Source organism: Gigantopelta aegis, chromosome 2 (genome assembly GCF_016097555.1).
Source record: "Gigantopelta aegis isolate Gae_Host chromosome 2, Gae_host_genome, whole genome shotgun sequence".
Taxonomy (NCBI): domain Eukaryota; kingdom Metazoa; phylum Mollusca; class Gastropoda; order Neomphalida; family Peltospiridae; genus Gigantopelta; species Gigantopelta aegis.
Window position 1 is genome coordinate 11,517,242 of NC_054700.1, and position 2,781 is coordinate 11,520,022.

At 44.8% G+C, this 2,781-nt stretch overlaps 2 protein-coding genes across 2 annotated transcripts in view; both read left to right on the forward strand.

Moving 5' to 3' along the window:
* The window catches only part of LOC121380945 (slit homolog 3 protein-like), a 4,351-nt gene extending 2,732 nt beyond the window's left edge, over positions 1-1,619 (forward strand). The window contains exon 3 of the mRNA XM_041509992.1: positions 1,179-1,619. Coding sequence (XP_041365926.1) covers positions 1,179-1,619 — 441 coding nt within the window. The remainder of the gene's footprint in view (positions 1-1,178) is intronic.
* A 54-nt stretch (positions 1,620-1,673) lies between these two features.
* Positions 1,674-2,781, forward strand: LOC121380967 (leucine-rich repeat and immunoglobulin-like domain-containing nogo receptor-interacting protein 1). Its single transcript, XM_041510025.1, has 2 exons — positions 1,674-1,679; positions 1,873-2,781. The coding sequence occupies exons 1-2, from the start codon at positions 1,674-1,676 to the stop codon at positions 2,767-2,769; spliced, it is 903 nt and encodes a 300-aa protein (XP_041365959.1). The 3' UTR covers positions 2,770-2,781.

A 2,781-nucleotide genomic window follows, 5' to 3' on the forward strand; every position in this document is an offset into this window, starting at 1 on the left:
TGGGGGGTGGTGTCACACATTTTATGCTTGTAAAAGCTTGGCTGTGATTCTAATATGTTTATATCTCCTTGGATTAAAGAAAATAACTAAACCAGAGAACCTTGTCAAATCAGGAAACAAATTGAAGGGTGAGTGATGCTCTACTCCCTAACTTAGATTAATGGACATCCATTTACGATATAAAAAAATCGGTATTGAATACCATATACTTTTAAAAGAGGTGGCCTCAGCATTACTCTCGTGTAGAAACTAGTTTTTTAAAGGATGAAGGAAGAAAGGAAAATGGTTTTAATTTAACGACGCACTCACACAATTTTATTTACGGTTATAATGGCGTCGGAAACATAATGGTTAAAGGAGTACACATATATAGAGAGAGTAAAACCCGCTGCTTGCCACTTCAATGGCCTACTCTTTTTCGTTGATTTCACTAGAGAGCCTAGGACCGCGTTGTTCCTCAGAATATATTACCTGCCGCCACGTGTACATACATAGAAACCAGAGTTACTAGAATGCTGACATGTAATAGGTTCAATATAAATCCGAATGCCTGAAATGGCAACCAAGGTCACATAACTGAAGCCAGAATATAACATATGTCAAATACGTTGAAAGGTGAATGACAATAAGTCCCCCAAATATCCACGCATGCGGAATGTCATAGGTCAAATAGGCCATATGCCTGAATGAAAAAAAGGTCACATTGCTTGCTGAATGTCCTAAATAATATCTGGTTAAAAATAGCTGAAGACCTGAATGATAGCCAAAAAAGAAACAAAAATACCGAATGCAGAGGTGACACAATAGGTAAAATTTTGGTAATACGAAAATGACATAGGTCTAGCCATTAATAGCCGAATTGTGAATGTTCAAGATAAAATCCTGAAATTCTGAGAACAAATGGTCCAAACAAAACGAATGCTGAAAGATAACAGGTCCTGTAAATATCCGAATGTTAAAATATCAAGTAAGGTTCCAAATCACTGAAATGCTGGAATACTAATAGATCAAACAGCTGGATGCTGAATGAATGACAAGCAAAATATATACACGAATGTTGGATGAATACAAGCACACTTCAAATAGCTTGGCAGATAGAATGTGTACAAAATAGCATCTGATCAGTCAATTTATATAGCAACATTTATATACATGACTTTCTCTTTCTTTTTTTTCAGAAATGTGGCTGCGATTTGGTGACTCTGTTAGTAACAGTTACAACATGCTCATCAAACCAGCGAGCGGTTCGTCTTTTCCACCAGCACGTGCCCGGCTCCCAACGAGTGTTACTGTGGATCCGTGCGTCCCACTGCGATCAAAGAGGTCTGGCAATGGTCCCTACGTTCACCCCGTCCCGAGATTACTTTTACGTGCTGGACCTCTCGCACAATCGTATCAACTACATCCCCGCCCGAGCATTCAAGGGAGTCAACGTCTCGGCCATTGACATCAGCTACAACTCCCTTCAGCTGAACATGACGATGAAGCGTTTGTCGGCATGGAAGACATTTTTGGGGAAACTGATCGTGTCTAAAAACGTCTATGACCATCACTGTTCCTCGTTTCTATGGGGAAAACTGAGACGCCTGCGGTCGCTGATAATCGATCACACCTACTGACGGTCATTCGAGGATTTGGTTCTCCAAGGATTGAGGTATACCCTTCAGGGATATATGCCAGCAATTCAAAGCTAACCTCCTGGCCCACTTCTGTAAGCTCACTTCGGAATCTAGTTAGGCTGGATCTCTCTGGAAACAATATAAAAGTCATTCCACCTGATGCTTTTGTCAATTCGGCTTCGGAGTTGCAGGTACTGAATCTGCAAAACTGCCGCCTTACTGTGTTTCCTGAAACCATCACGTCTCTGACCAGTTTAAAGGAATTGTATCTTGGGTGACAAACGCCTTTAGCGTAATCCCGCTACCATCTTTCAACGGCATAGCTGGAACGCTGGAAATCCTGAACATAACCAACACGGCCATTCGCCAGGTTCCCAATGCCATCAAGAATCTTCAGGCCCTGAAGAAGCTTTACCTTGGGTCGAACCACATCACCGCCAGCAACGTGGGCAACGACGTATTCGACGGCATCATTTCCACCTTAGAGTTGCTGTCTTTCGACAACTGTTACCTGACCCATGTTCCGCCAGCCGTCGTCAGACTGAGGACGCTGCGGATGCTGAACCTCACCGCCAACCACCTGCACGTCCTGGACCAGTACCAGTTCAGCAAGATGGCGGCACTCCGATATCTCGTCCTGAACGAGAATCTCATCAGCGTTATCAAGCACCTGGCGTTCTCCGGACTCGGCAACCTGACGAAACTCTGGTTGTCGCGGTGCGCGCTGCAGTACGTCCCGAGCGGTGCCCTCGGCCAGCCGCCGAATCTGGAACTGGTGGATCTGTCCTACAACAGAATAACACAGCTCGTGGACGACAGCTTCCCTAACATGAACTCTCTCAAAGACCTGTCTCTGTCCGGAAACCCGCTCACCAACATATCCAAGCTCGCCTTCCGTGGGCTGGCGACAATGGACAGACTGCACATGGACGACTGTGGGCTTGGCAGAGTGCCGAAGGCTATCCAGTATGCGTATGGTCTGCACAACGTGGATCTCTACAACAACAACATCACCTGCGACTGCAGTCTCAAGTGGATTGCCAACTGGCGGGCGTCTGTCGGTCTCATACCACACATCCAGAGTGTATGCCACGGACCAAACGACGATCTCGATATGTATATTAGATACGATCTAAAACACTGCCCATAAAGCAAATTAATA